The 20,105-nt window shown below is 39.9% G+C and overlaps 1 protein-coding gene across 2 annotated transcripts in view; it reads left to right on the top strand.

Annotated features, from left to right (window-relative positions):
* Positions 1-15,386, top strand: part of LOC139698975 (protein similar-like) — a 581,257-nt gene extending 565,871 nt beyond the window's left edge. For both annotated transcript variants that reach the window (XM_071597969.1, XM_071597968.1), the window contains exons 8-13: positions 3,238-3,779; positions 4,978-5,294; positions 6,520-6,959; positions 7,815-8,035; positions 8,505-9,028; positions 13,861-15,386. In XM_071597969.1, the coding sequence (XP_071454070.1) occupies positions 3,238-3,779; positions 4,978-5,294; positions 6,520-6,959; positions 7,815-8,035; positions 8,505-9,028; positions 13,861-14,157 (2,341 nt within the window). In that variant the 3' untranslated portion in view covers positions 14,158-15,386. The remainder of the gene's footprint in view (positions 1-3,237; positions 3,780-4,977; positions 5,295-6,519; positions 6,960-7,814; positions 8,036-8,504; positions 9,029-13,860) is intronic.
* Positions 15,387-20,105: the final 4,719 nt, after the last annotated feature.

Below are 20,105 nucleotides of genomic sequence, written 5' to 3'. Positions count from 1 at the left end.
ACCCGCCCACCTTCACTTCCTCGCGGGAAGTGGGCGATAGTAATCGTCACGTCTCCCTCACCGACCATTTCCGAGGCCCCCGAGACGAACGAGCCGGGTTTCATTATGACGGGAAAGTCCACTTCATAAAAAAATCCCGGCGACTGATACGAGAGTATATGTTGGGCCGTATAAATGTCGTCGATCGGTGGCACGAAATTCGTTTGCAACGGAGGACCAATGAGGAGTATTTAAATGAAGGATCGGATGGGTTCGTTGCCATTTCGGCAGTTTTTTTTATTGGGAAGTGGACACTTCTCGGCTATATATTGGCTAATGGTGGCAATAGGCTTCTCTCCGTCATTTACTTAAAGAGTCACTTCTACATTAAGGTGATCTTTGCGTTGATAAAGATGACGCAGGCTCATAGGAGTCGGTGTACCATTTGTGCTCCTGAAACATAATAAAGAGTCGCTTTGGAAATAAGATAAGATTAAATAAAAGGCATATTTAATACCATGCCCCTTCCAAGCAGTGTTCCTAAAATCCTTTATTTAAATTGTAAATGCCTCTTCGGCTAGGTGGTAGCATTAAGGATCTCGGAAAACTAGTTACGGTGGCGTTACAATGCGGTCTAATGGAGAAAGGGGGTGGGGAAGGAAATGCAGAGGGGAAGGGGCGAGTTTAGGCAGGCTGCTATAAAAATAGGAGCAGACGCGTTTGCAAGGGGCACATTTTTTCTCCTTTTCCTGCGATGACAGTCGCGAAGGTAGCATTCGCGAACGTGGACACATTCGCGTGCAGTCGGGCATTCCTTAACTCTTTACCTTCCCGACCAAGACTCGTCCTTACTAAGAGTGTCGTTTCCGTCCTCACAACCTGCACCTCTATTCAAGGACTCCGCCGTGACCTGCCGGCTTAATCTCTGAGAGAAGTTGCCTCGGGTTGCGATGACGCAGGACGTGCTCAGTAGTGTGGGGATAGGGATTATTTGGGTTGCTGTAAATCTTAACTCAAACTTTGGACCCAACTTTTTTTCCGTGTTCTAGTTGATCGTAATCCCCTCGGCACGAATTTGTCCGATTTTTTATCCTAGTTTTATCCGATTAACAGTCGTAATGAGAAAAATGCGGGCTCTGATTTACGCATTTTTAAAGAATTTAGAATTTAGCGATTCAACTGTAATCGTTGAATTTTTATTTTGTTCGATTTGTAAAATGGTCGCATATGCTGATCTATTTCAATTCATACTTTATGAAAATCGTGGTAATTTCTAAATTGGAAATAAGTGGTCACCCATGTCGTAAATAATTATGGTGAACCCTTGCTCTGTATTAATTGTAAAATGGCTGAAGTAGTTCCCAGAAACTGCGGGAGGTGCTGCAACTGTATTTTTTAAGGGAGTCATCCGCTAATATGCATTTCAATGCAACAATTTTAGGGGTCAAGGCTAATGATTTTTACACTTTGAAATTGTTGCATTGGCTGAAGTAGGTTTGGAGATGGGATCTTCAGCGGCTGTCAGTCCATCTGATCTGTTTGTATTCTCCTCGCCCGCAAAAGTGTTAGCGTGAACAGACGCTGGCAACTTTACAAAGCTTTTCTAATTCATTGTGGGCGCCTCTTCTCTATCACAGCGGGCATAAGTTACTCCGATTATCGTCAATGAACGACGTTTCTTTGAATCTCCACGGTCCATTGTGGCCACCCGTCAAAATATTTCCTCATCACCTGTCAACGAAATTGGAGGTACAAAGCATTGTCAACCGTATTGGCAACTTGGCCTCTCCTTCCAGTTCCTCCGTTACACCCCTGGTGTTGTCTCTTCCTCGATCACATTGGCCTCCGAAGAATGAATAGACCTCAGACGCAGAAGGAGACGGCCCCACAAATTCGAAGCAACAAAATTCACAGTTTCCAAGTTCAAGGTTTGTTTGTTGATGTCGTTTCTTCGGATGGTGCTCGAAATTGGCCGCTAGGTGTGTGTTAGAAACAAAAATTTTAACTTTATACATGCGACGTTGAAAAATAGACTACCGTGCTTGAGGGCAATGTTTCGCGAAAAGAAATCCCTCGGTCGGTCACCATGGTGAGGGAACTCAACAAGTGTGCCATTGAATTCAAAGAAAACACTTAAGGAGAGCATGAGGGGAGATTCTTAGAAACGCATTTCACGTGATTGAAACATCATTTAACTTCTCAATTTGCACCTGAAAGGTATGGCACGCCTGCAGGGCTGATTTATGTGAACTGACAGGCAGTATGTATTGCAAGGAAATTATGATAAACGGCCAAAAAAAGGTTCATTTTAAAAGGAAATTCGTGGGTTTTAAATTGAATCGCCATTCATTTTGTTTTCAGTGTAAAGTGGCTCAACGAGTAAATGTTATTTCGCCAGCCGCGTCCTCTTACCAATTACGATGGTTCTCCTTCTCCGCGCTGGAGCCCACCTGTGCCGACGTTGCTATGGTATGCAACCTGCATCTCCTCCGTATTTACTCATTCTTATCCGACTTCCACTCCTCTTCTCCAGGTGAATACGTATACGGCAATCGCTCTTCATTTGTCTCCATTCGTCTCTTTGGTTTCCGATCACGTGGATACCTGCGGAGGTTTTTTTTCACTACATTCTCCTTCGAGGAAGACGAAAGTTGATGATTCCCTTTCCGGCTCTTTGGGTTCCCTTAAACGTTTCTTCCCCAATATCCCGCATATTCCTCCCTCGAGTAGTAGTTAAGGACTTAGCCGAGTCCTAAAAATCGTCACGAACATGAACGAGACTACTTTAAAACAGAAGATTTTTATCTGCTGTTTGATCTTAAAAGAGAGATGGGTTATTGAAAGGTGATGGAAATGAGAATGCTCTTGTCTGTGTATGTCGCTATCTGGTGATCAAATGTGAATTATAATATTTAATTAAGTTAAAATTGGAGAAATATAAAAAGAACACGCAAAAACACGGCGGAAAATGATATTCTTCGGAATTTTATAGATTTACAAATAATGGAAAAAGGCTGTCAACTGTTGGTAAAATGTGAGACCAGCCATGACATTACATGTATATTTGAATTTTCGAATTTTCACAAATTTTCAGCATCCTTTGCAAGGCAAATCAAGGTTGTGAGGCTTTAAGTCAATTTTCTTGAACACCATTGAGCATTGGTTTTCACCGACCAAACGTAGCGTCGTCCAAACATTCAACCTCCTTTCCTCTTTTGTTGGCTCCCGACCATATCGTCGCCGTTTGCTCGTTCACAGTGGGATCGAGTGCCAGAATGAGGTGTTCTCCTGCAGTCAGCTCGTAGCGGAGGAGCCCAGCGCCAAGGACTCCAGAGTTACCGCGGCCATCCCGGCCTCTGAGGCCCTGACAACCTCCGAAGGGCTTAACGACGAAGAGGTTTCGGTCATCAAAGCAGAGGACGAAGAAGACGCCGAGGGCAGGCGCGGGAGCGCCCAGCCCGGGGCGGAGGAACCGCTGCCCCCCATCGCCACCGGGTCCGCAGCCGTGGTTGTCGATTTACTGGGCTCAGATGACTCGGTACTCTCCCCTGATCTGTTCGACGACGACATAGCGGTGTCGTCTGAAGCGACAGCAGGAAAAGCAGGGGGAGGGGAGGAGGAGGCGGAGGAGGTGGGACGGGTGGAGGAGGAGTTGAGGCCCGCTTCACCACCCCTACCGTTTCCCTCGAGGCTGTTCTTCCCTCGCCCCCAGGCGGCCACCTCCAAGATTTTCGTGCCCAAGACCGAAGAGATGAACAAGGGCTTCTTGATGTTCTCAGACGACGAGCCCGGGCTCACTAGTGAGTTCCACGGCCGATTTGAGTCGGGTCTGATGCCGTTGGAGTTTATCCCGGCTCAGTTTGTGTGTTCCTTGATGATACAGTTTGGCAGGATGCTTCAGGATTACCACTCATGGTAGCACAATACTTGCTGGTCATCTGGAGTTGTTACTCCTGGCCTGCCTCCAGGCTGGATAAAGCTGCAGATTGCACAGGAGTCCGTCCAATGATTCCAACCATTTGTTCAGAGAAATTAAAGCACCCCAGAGTGATGCCAGAAATGCAAGTGGAGATCTTTTAATTCGACTTTTTCATGCAAACCCAAGTCTTCTTTACAAACAAATATCCAGGAGTAAAAAGATGTCGAAAATTGATGAACAGCAGGTCTTCGATCGGGAACATGAAATTCTCCACTTTTATGGTATACTGATGGCATTAACTCTGGCCTGTGCTTTCCATCTGATTCTGACTTGTGCAATGGGATGCTATGGATGGGCCTCACTCAGCATGGATGGCAGGTCCACGGTCTCAATTCCAGTTGGTCAAAAAAGTATGTGTGCTCACCATGGGATCTTCAAAAAAAATAAGATGGTTCATTAAGAGCAGTAAAATTAATGGTCCATGAAGCAGTATAATATAAGGGACTCTTGGCAATGCACTGGCATGCTCATGGTTCTTTGACTGGCCTAATTATTTCATGGGGCAATTATGAACATGATCACTATTATTCGATGAAGATAAAATGCTGCAGCATCCCAAACTCAAAATTTTTTTCAACAAAAAATGTTGCCCAATCTTAGGTGCAGAGCAATTATGGTATCCGCTTTTGAAAAATAATCTGCTCCAGCAGGAATGATGTTTCATCATTCCCCTGTAAGAAATATGTACTTATTTTGCATATTCAAATCAATGAAACTATTGAATTATATGGTTTTTCCCATCTGGGAGCCACTAACATTTCACAAATCCATTATATAATCAATTATTCACTTAAAATATAGGAATTAAATTATATAGATTAATGAATTATGTTCTGAGGGAAATTCTTTTAACCAGTGCTGATGAGCAATAGTCCTGAAATAAATGTATTTGAAGTTTTAAGGTTTCTTCCCCATTTGTGGGAGTACGATTGATGTCATTTGTTTTGCTCTGCTCAAAATCCATTTTTTCCCTTGAGTTTGAAGAAGAAATTTCTTCATTCATCCATTGTTGTTCACAGTGTTGAAGGAGGAGCCTGAGGACTTGACCCACTTGGCCCCCACTGCTGGAGATGTCTGCGTCCCTCTGGGGGGTAGTTCCTTCCTTGAGGACTCCATGTTTGATATCATGCTCTCAGATGACTATTGCGTTCCACTGTCCATGGTCCCAGTACCAGAGGACGAAGACTCTGATACTGTAGGGGGTCTGGCAGACCCCACGAGAGGATGCAAGGAAGATGAGAACCAATTCCTGGCATACCGAGAGGACTCTTCTGGGTCCGCCTCTTGTTCACCTAGTGATCATTTCATCTCCACCTCACCCCTGTCCTCCTCTGAGGTATACATGATACACCGCATTGGATCATTTGTTTAAATTAAATGATATTTGGGGAATAAGTGCTTTGAAATATGCTTCGGAAAAGGGAGTTAGATTTTTCCAACATTATGGTGTCTTCAGGGGAAAATATGTGAGAGGTAAGTTTTATGTCTTGGCTCCTTCTCATGTGTTGTCATCTTGAAGGTTCTATGATGTTGGTGAAACTTAACTGTAAAAATAAAATTACCCTTTTCTCTGGAATGGTTTAGTGTTTTTGATTTACCCCTCTCTAATACCTTATACTCATAATTTTTGTCATCATTGTGAAATTACTGTTAGGAATAAAATTCTCTGGTGCACACATGTATGGTGCAAATCTATGTTATTCAGAAAAAAATGTGTTCTTTTGTTTGCGCAGACAGAGAAAATAAAGGGAGTTCTTCAATGAGTCACGGTGAAATTGATGGGGTTATTTGAGGAGAGAATGATGCTGTGTTCAAAAAGATGTGAACATTTTTCAAACATGTTCTGTGTTGTCGTAAATTTCATTGTTTCCTTCTGATCCTAACCATTCACATTTGTAATATCACCAACATTTCCACAGCATTGAAGGGCATATTTTGATATTTCCTGGATAACACATATCTGTCCTGAACCCTCCATACAGCATTGTAACCTTTTCATTAACCTTTTACTGGAAAATGTAACTTCATTACAGCATTAGACAGTGCATTCATGTCGAAGGGTTAAACCTCCACAAATTGCCCTGATTCCATGTAGACTGTTAACTTGTAGACCAAACCAAAGCTTGTGGCACTGGTGCAGCAGGCCTGTTTAGGAAGGAATATCTTGAGTTATTAAAATGGGTGAAAGGGTAATTTGTGAGTGTAGATCCCTTCCTAGAAAAAATGATCGATTCCCAACAATTTGAAAGTGCTGCTTAGCTTCTTACAGGTTAGGGATACTTGACAATTGGGAAAATAAAGTAGGGAGAATGAGAACTCCAGGTGCCAGAAGTGAATAGGCACATGTCTCAGGAAAAAGGTCAACTTGGGTTGGTATCTCTGCCCATCCTTGCCTAAAGCTCCCTTAATCTCGTTTTTTTATACTCCTTCCATACCTACTTTCCCTGGGCATCTTGAACACTGCAAGCTTTGGCTTTGTCTATAATCCCTGAAGTACAGAATAAATTAGGGTTCCCATGATGCAATGCAGGGCCATGAAACATCTTCTCTCCCTTCCCTAGTGCTCGAGTGCCATCAAGTCTTCGAGCATCGCATCATTAGGCAGTCCGGAGTTGAGTGGCGGTGGTTCATTGGTGGGAGGTGTGAAGGATGAAGACGATGACTCTCTTGGTGGGTTAACGGGGAGCCTTCACGTTGGCATGGTCAACTCAAGTGATGACGAAGTGGGCATGCGTGCTCCTTACATACCCCCAATAACTGAGGACCTCCCCCTCCTTGTCACCACAGACCTCATGTGGGGTGCTTCGTCTGACCAGTTAGTTGTGGTGGATGTAGGGGAAAAGATATTTGTGGAAGATGGTGCAACAATTAACAGGGAGGACTTGATCAGGGGTTGTGGGGACGTTGGCGGGGTGGTGGTGGATGGTGCCCAGAACAGTGGGGGGGATGCCATCAACTGCATTGGATTAACCAGAAAGGAGAAAATGTTGAAAGACTCTTGGTAGGTTTAGCAACTCTCTCAATTTGGATTTAAGGAGAGATCTTGTTATTTTCCCTATGTCTTGCCTAATGCTCTATGAGGGTTGAGTGAAAAAGAAACAGTGGCCAACCTTTTGAAATTCTTCATGTTCAGAGGACAATCCTTAATTTAATTCGAACTTAATTCACTAATCGTGTAAATATGTACTGGTGGACTTAATTTCCTCCTGGACTGTGTTCCGTCCATACTGCCTGAGTAATATTATCTGTGCCATTACCTTGCCTTGGTTGAACAGAGTTCACCCACAAAGCAATTGGCAAGTAGCATTCATTCATTGCCGCATGCTTCTCTTGGTCCATGCAAACAGTCCATTGCTTTATGGCCTTGGGGCAGCAAGTTGTTGATCCGGAAGTGCTGTTTCAGCCTTTTAAACTTGCTTTAGGCTACTCTTGGGTATTGACTATCATCTTCTCTTCTGATTCAGGGCCTCGAAAAATTCTGCCCTATGCTTGAGAAGGCTCATTAAGGGAAAATTGTTGAAGGAATGCATAGTGTAGTGTTGCTGTTACTTTTCACTCAACCTTTTCAAATTCTGCCGCTGAGAAATTTTTGCATTTGTGCCACCCCATTAACACTAGGTGTCCAATGACCACCCATTGATTATTTTTATTTACTGGCTAACTGTGAAAGATAAAATGGTCCACTCTGTAGCTTTTTCATGTGATAACTGAGATGGAACTTGTAAAGTAAACTTAAAAGATAAAGTGATTTGTCTGAATCCACCAAGGCACATCCATTGGCAGAACTTCTCTTCATAGACATAAAAAGAATTGTCATTAAATCAAAGTTAAACGTCTGCATTTTTTTTAAATCAAGGTCCACTACCATTTCGGACAGCAAAAACCTTGATACCTCAAGTCTGGCTCAGTTGTTGAGAAATGAGACCTCTCTTGTGTCTCAGCAATCTCAAAAGATGAAAACCTTGCCAACCAATGAAGACCATATTGTAGTATCCAAAGTGGGAAACAGAATGAATGACCATGGAGGAGGGCTGGTGGATCCCAGTGAAATATTAGATCAGGTGTACACTAGAAACAGTAAGTGACAACATGTAACTTACTTAAATTACATTATTTATTGTTATTGAAAATTTTAAGCTGTTATTAGTTCCAATCTGACATTTCCATAGCTCTCATGCGACAAAAATATATCTCCTCATAATCTTGTGTTGGGATGACAATATGAACAGTATTTAAGGTCATCCATTAAAGTTACCTCCTTAATGCTTCTAGTTTTTTTGTCAAACCACCACTTTAACTTAAAGTAAATATAAAATATCATCAAGTAAAAAGTAATAAATGTAGCTATCTTCTCCCTCTCTCCACCCCACGTTGTTTCATAAGTATTTTTTGTGCAGAAGCAATGAAAAGTCATCACTGCTCATGTTGGAAGGTGAGGAGGAATCATTTGTGTGATTACAGTTAAACATTGAGGTCATTGTGTCAAGTGCTTTGAGGTACCTTCATTTCAAAATGTGAGATTAATGCCTATTTCTGATATGCAAAGGCTCATGCGAGAAAGCTATGCACTGGGCTTCTGGCGGTGGGACACCTCCCTCTGTGGCCAGCAATAACTGGAGAAGCAGAGGTGGGACAGGAGATGGACTACACCAACAGCGCCACACGAGTAAACGTCGCACAGCCGACAATTCATCGTCCACAAGCCCTGCAGTGCTCTCCGTGGAGTCCTCTTGCAAGAGACCTAAAGGGGGGAGTGAGGAGTCTCCTCCCACATTGGTTGGCTCGCAGCTGCTGCAACAGTTGATTGCCCCGAGTGGGGGTGATACGATAGGGAAGTTAGCGCAACCCTCAGAGGACAACTTGGGATGGTTGAGTAATGGTGGGGGGAAGGGTATGATGGTTAATGGGAAGACCAGAAGCCAGGTCCAGAGTAATGCTAAGTCGGCGCAGTCTAAAACGACCACAGCATCCAAAACGGCTTCAAAGGCATTGCCTGCTCCAGTAGGCATTCAGCAACAACAGCATCAGGTGCCACCAAACATGAAGGACAGTGTCCTGATGAATTTACTGGTTAGTGGGTGCGACATGAGCGCAGGTTACATTTGTTGGGGCCCGAACAGGGTAGGGCGGAGTAAAAGTGTCAGTGTGGCCAGTCGAACCTAGTCTGCCTGCCTGGAAATTAATAAAAAAGAATAAAGAATATTTGAGAAAATGCTGTGTTTAAGGCCACAGGAGGACTTTATTTTGTCCATGTTGAATAAAACTGCCCAAAATCTTCCCTAGGGGGGTTAAATGGTAAGTGTTTTGGGATTTTGCTGCTCGAATACTTAATGGGAGAGAGCATTGTGGAAATGCTAAAAAAAAAGATATCATCACAGGTTTTCAGGGAATAGATTATTTTGGAAGGCCTAAGTGTATGATTATGCTGCATATTGATGTGCAATGTACGAGTGCTGATGAATTACATTGTTGTAATTTTTGTACCATATAGATGTCATCATCGGCTTTATAATCCTGTGGGATTGCTGTAAAAAAAAAAGAGGATTACATATTATATTTAGGAATTGTTGACAGAATATTTTTAATGAGCAATACAAGGAAATGAACTGTGTTATTCAGAAATTTTGAGAAGCATTTTCTGGAGGTATGGAAGTGTTAAAATATGAAATGGAATTCATAGATAAAAAATAGAAAGGAAATCCAAGTATATCTTCAAGTATTGGAGACATAGAATGGGAATAAAGTAAGATAGCTTAAGAAATCCAAGAAAGTAGGTATGTAGTGACTTAATGAAGTAGTACAACTGAAATACAATCTGACACCAAAATCCTGCTTGTAACCTCATGCCTGTATGTGTTTGTAAGAAACTGGTTGTAATAAATACATGACATTCTTGTTGACTGTACCTGTTGAGAAAAAAATCAATAATGCCTTTAGGGAATCAGTAGTGTAAAAATCCATATTGAAGGAATGCTGGTCACAGATTGGATTGCAGAAATGTCAGCTCTCTGGTATATAAATAAAATAAACTAATACTTGATGACTTTCTTTACTTGGTTAAGAATGCCTTTACACTCCCCCACATGCTATCCAGATGAACAAATTACATAAAACTTCATGTGGAATTTTATGACAAAAATTCAACATTTTCAAAAAATATTTAGAAACAAAAATGAATCACCATTAGCAGTAGAAGGGGAACAGGTAAGGAGGTTTTAAGAAAGTTAGGTTCATTTTTATTAACAAGATTTAATTCACAAAAAAGGGACAATCATTTTTCTGATTAAAATATTTTTTTTATTCATTTTTATTTCTGATTTCACAAGAAAATATGATCATCAAATATATATAATGAACCTACATGTCTAGTAATTCACAAATACAATTTAAAACATAGGGATTCTATAGGATTATCTCAAATTACCCATCCTTAGTAATGTGAAGGAGTTGTATTGGGTTTATTTTTTGTCAGATTTATATATTCTTATAAATCGCTATCATTTTAAAATATTTAGCGTATTAAAAGTTTTGTTGTTGTTTAAAATATCAAAAATAATATTGCAGTTGCTCATTATATAATGAATTCAGAAGTTATCTATAAAAAAATTCTGATATCATTAAATTCATAGACAAGGTTTTAATGATTTCCTTTAGCCAGAGAACTACTTATTATTGATTTAATATGTCTCTTATGGCACGTTAATGCCCTTAAAATTGCTCTAAATCATCGGTATTTGGATAGAGATGCCCTCTTGGGAAGATTTGTTGGCCAGCATTTGGTTAATATACCTAAAAGTAGACTTGGCAGGAATGGGAATTGTTCATCTGGCTCATCTGACCACGGAGAATTTATGTGTTATATGTTTTTTGTTTTTGCAGTTTTTATTCTTCTATAATTATTTATAAGCCATTTTCATATATGGTAATATTATTATTAATATAATTAATTATTGCTAATTATTTTCTTGGTGTGGATCTCCTTCAAATTTCCCCCCTACATCTGACATGGTATGATTTGTGTTACATTTATTCCTATGCAGAGCCTGAAAGTTTTCTTTATTCCTCTTTTTACTCTCTCATTGGTTTTAACAAGTTACTTACTCAATCCATTAATTCTTAAAATGACTGCTGATTTGTCTAATGTATCAGATATAAATGCAAGCACCAAGGAACAGCTCAACACACAAATGCACAAAACTTGAAATGCCTACTTTGATTACATGAATTTCTTTTATTTTATCAAAATTAGAATTTCATCATTGGAAAAGAATGGCTGATGACTGATGGTTAAAATTTAGATACTATGCCGAAGGATACAGGACTGCTCACGGAACATTGCATCATATTTCTTGAAGATTGAAAAAAATTCATATTAATAATTCTGAGAAAAGCTATTGCTTCCCACTACCATTGGCAAGAAGTTAGGAAAGAATGAAATAATGAGAAGTTGCAGTCTGATTAATAATTAAAAGAAAAAGTATTCAGATATCATTTGCTTCATTAAAATCTCAATTTCCTTAGTAGTATTTGCACTTAAACAAAATATTTTCATGGCCTCTTTAGCTTCAGAAAAAATGAAAGAGCTAAAATGGTCTAGGTCATCAATGTGTCACACCTTGAAGTTTCAGACATCGAATCATTCAATTTTCATTTCACAGTTGGATGTCAAGCCATAGACATTGAACAGTGCTACGATACTGACATCTTCTTGCTGTCAAGCCCTTACCTCTCCCCATTGATGGTTACCGGCTGACCAAAATAACACTATTGGAGGTTTCTAAATTTCTTATTATTGTCTAAAGGAATTTATCTCGCTTCACATTGAATCATTCAAATTGAAGAATACAATTTGAGTGTGGTTAATATTAACTTACATTTTACTTGCACTTTAACAAATCCATAAATGAGAACCTGCAACTGGGCTGTAAAACTTATTGCAATCACTGTTCTCAAAGTCCATCTATATTTTGCAGTTATAATATCAACTGCTTGTTATTTCATTAGTCATCCACCAATATCACCACCAAGTTTGTGGAATCCACAATGTTTTACTCAAGGCATATATTGCCTTTTCTCCCATATTTTAATTTCATTATTTGTCTGTTGTTCCATAATTATTCTCCTAATTTGGAAAATCTTTCTTCCCATCTTTCTATATTTAAAACATCAATTTGTGTATCCTGAAGTGTCAATCGATCTTAGGTAAATCATTATAACATTTCATGTTTTTGATTTTTAAGGATGGAGTTTTGTCCCTGCTCAATTGTTTTTTGGATGAAATTGAATCATGATATATCACAAAAAAATTCTAAATATGTTTCATTGTATAAAAAGGAAACTGTATGAAATAGCCTTGTAAGAAATCAGATCACCATAACACTCTTTTCATGTTTTTTCAAATCTGTTTTTGTTGAGCCAACTGATATTCTTAATTCATTGTCCTTCAGACATTACTCTATCCTATGTTTTTCCAAACCCTAATCGTATCGAATCACCCAAATCATATTCTAGATCATAAAGCTTTGGCCATTTTGTAGGTTAAATAATGCCATACTGGGTTGTAGAGTAATGCCGAGGCTCATGTTGCATACCAGTAATTTTCATGGTAAATTCTATATTATTATTGACTATCAGCTTTCTCTTGCTGATGAGCCATTTTAGTATACCAGATTTTTTAATGATGCTTTAGTTTTTCTTAGTGCAGACTAATTTTCTGGCTAGATTTATGATTTTGCATGTCATCATTCACTCTACTGCCATTGATCATCACGGTTCATAGTCCTTGACAGCAAAGACATTAGTAAGAAGTTATGTTTGCGAAACATTGCATAGTGTCTGATTCAAAGATCCACATTTGTTCAATCACTTGTTGACTCTTTTTGTAATAAGAAAAGTATAAAACATTGAATGGTTAAAGAGAAGTGTATTCATATTGCAGTGAAAATGATCTTCTAGTCATAACTAATTTGGAAACATTAAGAGTTATCTGCCTACAGTATTTTCACAGTGTATTTATTATTTTGTCATCATCTTCTAAATTATCTTTGTGAATTGACATTTATAGTGCTGCTGCAAAACAAAATATGCACTTATTGGAAGTAATTGCATTTTTAAATTTTTCACACACCGTACCCACCAATGACACTACACAAGAAAATCCATACCTAGCCTTAAAACATTCTAACAAAATACAATGTGTAAAAAAAAAGAGATTACTCCACTCTCCCTTTCTTGGAATCCACACTGAGAGATACAGTGAATAATGATAAGTTCTAAGTTCTAGTTAAACATACGTTGTGATCATGGCCTCATAAAAACAAAGTGATCACCGAGAAAATTGAATTTAAAACAGTTTTTATGTAGTGATTAGTTAAATTGTACCTTAAATCTATTGTTGGCTTTTTTCCTGACTTTTATTGCTAGTAGTAACTCTTTCTATTTTGATCTTTATATATCTATTGATTTAACTTTTAAACTAATTCTCAAAAGTTCTTTTTCTCTCTTGTTTTGGGGTTTTTTATCTGTCTTAAGTGTCTTGCAAGTCAGCAAAGACTTGGTATTGCCTTTAAAAAAGTGACTGGTTTCAGTTTTGAATACTTTTCATTATATTAGGCATTTACTTGATGAAATTTTCATCTAAATATTATTTTTCAAAGTAACTTCAAATAATTTGTTTCCGAGTCACAATGAACATATGCAATGGCAACATTGGCTTTCATTATGTTGATTAAAACAAATCCAATTGTTTTCTGATAATTGTCTGAACCTTTTGAAAACTTCATTTTGAAAGTTTAGAAAGGTTAAAATGTATGTTTTTGTCTAATTAATCATTGCCTAGTTTTGTTGAAGTAGACATATCATGCTGAACGGCTACTGAACTCTATTCTATGTTTAACACTCAGGGTGCAGTTACCAGGAAACTGAGTATAAGCCCAATGGAGTCAATAAATGCAATGCCAGGGATGTACAACCAGATGCAGTACAGTGACTCAGCCAGTTTAAGGGAAGACATCAGGAAAGCCTCATTTAGGAAAAATTCCTTCTCGCTGCTAGAGCCTGACAGTACAGGGATCCCATCATTGATTGACCTCAGCCGACAGGATTGTGAAGTCAATGCTCCACTCGGGTCAGCTTCAAGTCTGCTACAAGGTCGTGATTTACTCTCTGCCTTGGAGATACCTGACGTACCAATGGAATGAAAGAGATGGAATATTAGTATAATCACCTAATAATATGCTTTAAATGTTATCAACCAATGCTACTCACTCTTTCTAGTTCTCGTGATTGTACCCCTCATTGGTGTTATGCCAACTTAACAACATTGTTTGTTGGAATAATTGAATGAGAAGAATTGTTGGTGATGGACACTGTATAATTGTTTTGTTATTTTTTTATAGGATGGTAATTATCCTGGAAAAAGATGCTACATTAAATTAGTAAAAGGAATACTAAGGCATCATCAATTTGTGTAGCTGATTATACCTTGACTAGATAGTACAATTGTTTTGTCTTTTCGAACATTTATTCATTACATTTGAGTTTATATTTTATGAGCTTACATAATTACTTATAGTTCTTGTGCTCTTTACTAGATGCCTAGAAATTTTTGAGGATTCAGTGATTTATTTTATTTGTGAGAGCATGTAACTTTTTTTTGCTTCTGAATCAAACGAATGAATAATGTTCAAAATACCTCCAATGAAAAGGTGACACTCTGAATTCCTATTTTTACATGTCCCTACCTTACTACAAAATGATCCAGTTATCTTGGAGAACCAAATAAAAACACTATTTGAGAGAAATTTGTACTCTCTTAATTATGTTAATCTCCATAAGCATTTATGTGAAATTTTGGTTTTTGACATAACTCGTAAGGTGTACTTGTTGAAAGTAATATTCTGTACATTTTTATTATTGATTCATTGATTTTTTTCACTTTAATTCTTTATTTACAATTGTTACAAACTCTTACTTTCAAAATTATCGCTTGGTTATTAAACATGGATACCTATAGTTGCATTTTTTTTATTATCATTTTTCTGCGTTCAGCATTTCTTCTTTGATTATGAAAATTGGTAATTTTTAATCAACTTAATGTGCCTATTATTTAAGTGTTTTTAAATATTTGCAATACTTGGAGAAGTTGTTAAGTTAGTGTTTACTAGCTTTGCAAACGAATATGTACAAACGTTCATATATCTGTTATACATACAGTTGTGGTGACAATGTAATTACATATTGTGAAAATATTTTTAATGAGTTATTTTATGAAAGCAGCCTTGAAATCATGAATTAATGTACTAGGTCTTTACATTTGTTCCAACTACTAAATCAATGTCAGGTTGTAAAGAATGTTTTTGAAAAATGTTTAATTAACTCATATTTAACCCTTTATGTAGAAATTAAAATTTTATTTGGTACTATAAAATTCACTGTGTTTTATTTTAAGGAAGTCGAGATTTATCCTGTAGAGTCAATGGAGACAGCAGGAAATGATGTTACTTTTTTAAATTTAGGGGCATGGTAGTCCAGTGGGTTTAGTGCTAGATTAATGACTGGAGGGCCTAATTTTGGTTTTTTAGTTGACACCTCTAGACACTCACAGCCGCACACAAGCCGTGTGATTTTTGCGGGTACCAGATCTTCCTGGGAAACCTGTGATGTGTGAAATTTCATATACCTTTAGGCCACCTTTATACCAAAGCATACCAATGCGTCTGTGAATTTCAATGTAGTATATGGCTCAGTGTTAGGGTAGCTCAACCCTCACCTATCAAACCAACGTTAGTGTTGATAACTGTGGTTATTATAAATTTGCTAATTGAGATCTTTTAATTCACAGTATTTAATTTGTGAATACTGTGAAATCTCATTTATACCATATTTTTCTGTGTTTCTGCATTTATGTTTTTACTTATTTATGACTCCATGTAATCAAGGAGTCAACTGATCAGATATTTAAGGAAACAGGAAATTTTAAGGAATAATTATTATTATGGTAGAATCCCTCTGATCAGCTTTTACTGTAAGGCTTGGTACACATTTGCATTGATTTGCAGAGTTATGCTCATGATGCAGTCTTGCTCTGATAAAAGTACTAGTCCTATTTATATGGAATAAAGCATACCAATAATCTCAATATGGTAACAGTCCAATATCAATATTTTCATGGCCTGATGACAGACCTCCTCCAAAGGAATATTTTATCATATTATGAGCGATATATCATCATTCATAGTGAGAGTGGAGCACTGGTATGCATACTCAAAATTGTTGCCTTCTGCCTTGCATCGTTCTTTGGTCATGAAAGTTATTTACCTGTGCTGCAGTGAAGGCTGGGTATGGATAAGAAGAGAATGAAAATGGAAGGCAATTGGAATCACAGAAAAGGTAAGAAAAATAACCATGATCTGTTTTAGAGGCATTTCTATTGAAATGTATACATAAACTTTTTCCATTGTATGCAAACTACACTTAGCTGTGTGGTCAAGAACATTTTAGAAGAGCCTTCAGGCTGTGGCTGGCACAGAATGGGACCTTCAGTGTGAATGGGCATGGGTCCACAATTATACTGAGTTCATATTGTGATATTATCATAGTTTAATGCTCTACCTGCTTCATGGGCTTTGGGCTCTTTAGCAAAACAGCGTTTAAGGAGCACTGATGGAAAAATTAGAAGTTTCTTACCTGCCCTTCAGCTCAGAAGGCAGACTGGCATGAAAACAAGGTGCATACATAGTGTAGACACAAGACTCTAATTTGAAATAAACTGTAATTACTAAATATCATAATGATGCTCTGACTACCAAATTCTGAGAGGCCCAAGCGTGTTTCAGAATGCATATGATTTCAAACAAATATATATTTTATTTGGTAGTCTACCATTCAAGGTAGGTTTAGGATGGACTCAGACATTGTTATGACCACCATGAACACTTAGGTAAACTTATCAGTCTATGAAGTTTTTGATAAAGTCTTTTAGTTGTCATATAATCTTTATATTCATGATGCTTAGGATGAATTTTGTGCATAGTTTGCCCGAACCGCTTACAACTTTATTCTTCCAAATGTGACGCGGTATTTAATTTATAGATAAATTTTCCCCGATACCGCGAGACAAGGGAGGCCGCGACTCTACTTGTTTTGAGGGCGCCAGGCTAGCCACATGGCTAGCCGCAGAGTCACGCCGCTGGCTGTCACCTGGCCCATCACACTCCTCGTCCCAGGGGAGGGCTCGCTCACCTTTTATGTGCCCCGGGGTGGGCAGCGGCTCTTCAGCTGAAATCACGAGGGACGCTAGGAGGCGCATAAAAATGGACTACGACGAGTAAACTTCACAAGAACTATTTATTATCACAAGAAAAGGTGTGGGCGCTCCCAAGCAAACATGACGCGCGGTGCCGACGCCTGCTGGGCCACGATGTTGGGTGGCCGCTCGGCTGCAGCCGAAGATGGCCGCCTCGCTGTCGACTGCTGGCTCCCGATGTTCCGGTCGGGGCCTGCGGGGGGCCCACACGGCGAGGTCGGTTGCTGGCACGCGCACCCCCGGTGTTCGCAGGCTGTCGGTGACTCGACGATGATAGCCCACGACCTTCTCTCTCGGGCATCTCACAACGAACTCTCCTTACCACGTGTTGGCCGGCACTCTCCGCGCGCGGCGCGCTCCGCTCTTCTTTTTTTCTTACATACATTGTCGGCGCCCACAAATAGCGCCCCGCCGTTCTACGGCTCGCGAGAGGGGCGCGCGTATTCGAACTGGGCAAGTGACGCTGCGCCAAGCACAACGTCACATACCCCCTCCCTAAGCCGGACACTCGTCCGAGTGGACCGCTTACAAACGAGCCTGCAACTGAAACCTATGAACACAATATAATAACAACAATTTCACAGATTTCTACCAGTAGTTCACTCAGTTTTGAGATTCTGTCTTCAGCTATTGGATAGAAAATGGATAGCACAACTTTTTCTAATTTTAACCACATTCTCTATGAACATCAAGTAATACATTTGGTATGAACAAACTTTTGGCATGAATCTTTCATACATTCCAAGGGAATTTCTCACAAAATTTCAACAAAAGCATCACTCGCTCAGATAATTCACTCTATAAAAGGCAGTACGTCCTCAGCTCAAACACATCACACCTCGTTTGCAAACTTTCATTCACCACAATTCAAGGGCTATGTGCCATAGCAACAATAATGTCCGACAGAGATTTTCACATTATTGAAAAATACATCGCTCACTTTGACTCACAGACCAGATAACATGAGGCAAACACACAATGCTGACCTATTACATAATACCAAAATTCATAAGGAATTTTTTTGAGAGTGTGCTCCTTGGGCTTGGCGCTCGGAGAACTCACCACTTTGACGAGTGGATCTTGGTGCTATATATCGTTTCAAGTCACCAATATCTACTTTCGCGTTTTGCTTATTGGAACGCGTTTCTACGATATAAACTGTTGGAGACAGGATTTTTAGTATCGCGATTGGTCCTTCAAATTTAGGGGCTAGCTTGGCTGAAAACCTATCAATCCCACTGGACAGATGGTGGGTCCTACGCATTACTAGGTCTCCTACATTAAATTCGATGTTTCTTCTACCCTTATTATACGCTCGCGCCTGTTTTTCCTGAGCTTTCTCTATGTTCTCGGTTACTAGATCTCGTAATAAGCCTAACCTATCGGCCCTCTTTTTCCACGCTTGTGGATCCAATCTGCTCTCTATGCCTTCCCCCTTCTCAAGCTCGCGCCGCAAACTCTTCACTGGCAGTGGATGCCTTCCGAAGTTCAAATAGGCTGGCGAGATCTTAGTCGAGGCCTGCTTCGCGGTGTTGACTGCATGCCTTAGTTCGGGTAAATGCTGATCCCAATCTCTATGGTCTATTTCTACAAACATCGCGATGGCCGTCTTCAGCGTTCGATTGGATCTTTCCACTGGGTTTGCCTGAGCATGGTATGGAGGCGTTGTTGTATGCGTTATTCCATACTCTGCCAATGCTTCTCTTACGCATTTGTTATCAAACTCTTTTCCATTATCTGTCAAGAGATACTCCGGCGTTCCCCAGCGAAATAGGACAAGCTCCTCAAGTGCTTTAACCACGTTGGCCCCCGTAGCAGCTCTGACCGCCTTTAGCTCCACCCATCTTGAAAATAAGTCCTGAAAGATTATTAAGTACTTGTTCTTGGCTTTGCTAAGCGGAAACTCCATGAGATCTGCTGCTACGACGCTCCATGGTCTCTCTACCGTTCTTTTACCCAATAGTCCCTGAGGCGCTTGCTGCGACGTTTTGAACTGTTGACAGTCCTGACATTGCCTCACAAAGTTGTGAATGTCGTGATAGGCCCCTCTCCAATAGTAATCTCGTACGACTCGATCGAATGTCTTTTCCACTCCGAGGTGGCCCGATGAAGGTTCACAATGGGCATCCCTGATGACCCGCTCTCGACATTCTTTTGGAAGCACGAGTTTCCAGCCCTCTTCACAATCAGCGATTGGATCGAGCAGCTCATCGTACTTGTAACGATACAAGTGGCCCGCTTCGACCTTCCAATTTTTATACCTCTCCGGATATTTGCTGACTTCCTCGACTCTGCGTTGGTAGTCCTCATCCTTTACTTCCGTAATTTCAGCGATCTTCTCTTCGCCAGAAAGTTGCTCGTACATACGAGATAGTGCATCAGGCAAATCATGGATTTTACCTCGACGATGCACCACCTCGAAGTCCCACTGCTGCAACTCCAGCGCCCATCTCGCGAGCCTACCCGTAGGTTCCTTGAGATTTCGCAGGAATTGGAGTGCGGAGTGGTCTGTGATCACGAGGAACTTGTAGCCCTCTAAATAAGGCCTTAGTTTTTTTATGGCCCATAGAATAGCTAACAACTCTCTCTCTGTCGTCGTATAGTTTTTCTCAGCTGATGTGAGAACTCGGCTGACATAAACGATTGGATGTTCTCCGTCCTCATTCACTTGAGAAAGAACACCTCCAATTGCTTCACTACTCGCATCAGTTTGTACGATGAAGGGTTTAGAGAAGTCCGGCCTTGCCAAGACCGGGGCTTCTGTAATGGCCCTTTTGTATGTCTCAAACACTTTCTGCTGTTCCTCTGTCCATTCCCACTCTTGACCTTTGTGCAATAACT

Source organism: Hetaerina americana, unplaced genomic scaffold (assembly GCF_022747635.1).
Source record: "Hetaerina americana unplaced genomic scaffold, ioHetAmer1.1.p SCAF_9, whole genome shotgun sequence".
Classification (NCBI taxonomy): Eukaryota; Metazoa; Arthropoda; class Insecta; order Odonata; family Calopterygidae; genus Hetaerina; species Hetaerina americana.
The sequence above is the reverse complement of the archived record's forward strand: the minus strand, read 5'-3'. Positions and strand labels throughout refer to the sequence as shown.